This window comes from Arachis ipaensis, chromosome B05, assembly GCF_000816755.2.
Source record: "Arachis ipaensis cultivar K30076 chromosome B05, Araip1.1, whole genome shotgun sequence".
NCBI classification, from domain to species: domain Eukaryota; kingdom Viridiplantae; phylum Streptophyta; class Magnoliopsida; order Fabales; family Fabaceae; genus Arachis; species Arachis ipaensis.
Genome location: NC_029789.2, coordinates 136,757,679 through 136,758,285, shown reverse-complemented (window position 1 = coordinate 136,758,285; position 607 = coordinate 136,757,679). Strand labels below are relative to the sequence as shown.

The window sequence follows — 607 nt, the reverse complement described above, 5'->3', positions numbered from 1 at the left end:
ATTAGTTACATATGTAAAATTGATTTACACTAACAAATACATCAAAAATTGAAGTGTAACATTATTAGTACATCAAATATATATAAACAATTTTTGTTTTGTTCCTTTGTGGTTACTGGGGAAAAATAAATAGGGAGTGAGTTTGAGACAATAGATCCAAGAACAGGAGAGGTAATTGCGAGAATCTCGGAAGGAAGAAAAGAAGATATTGATGCTGCCGTCGAAGCGGCGCGTGAAGCATTTGACACCGGTCCATGGCCTCGCATGCCCGGAGCTGTAAGTTTCTCTCTCTAGTCTCTAGCAAAATAAAAATAATTATTTTGAAATGGTAAAAATTCAGGTACAATAAACTTCACGTGAAATTGATAGTTGAAAGCCGTTAAATGAATTAAGTAATTTGACTAAATTTTTATCTAACAACTAGTTATCAATTTCACATGAAGTTAATTAGTTAACTATACTTGAGTTTTCACCATTATAGAGACCAAAAATGTATCATAAAATTGTAGAAGAGAAATAAAAAATTGAAGAGTTAGATTTGAGAAACAAAAAATCTAAGGGTCAAATTTATATTTATAATTTTTTTATATATTTATAAAATTTTATT

The 607-nt window shown here is 29.2% G+C and overlaps 1 protein-coding gene and 1 long non-coding RNA gene across 4 annotated transcripts in view; both read left to right on the top strand.

Moving 5' to 3' along the window:
* Nucleotides 1–607, top strand: part of LOC110262593 — a 77,940-nt gene that overhangs the window by 59,555 nt on the left and 17,778 nt on the right. The gene's annotated exons all lie outside the window — the stretch shown is intronic.
* The window catches only part of LOC107644359 (aldehyde dehydrogenase family 2 member C4), an 8,857-nt gene that overhangs the window by 4,065 nt on the left and 4,185 nt on the right, over nucleotides 1–607 (top strand). For both annotated transcript variants that reach the window (XM_016348197.2, XM_016348196.2), the window contains exon 2: nucleotides 134–276. In XM_016348197.2, the coding sequence (XP_016203683.1) occupies nucleotides 134–276 (143 nt within the window). The remainder of the gene's footprint in view (nucleotides 1–133; nucleotides 277–607) is intronic.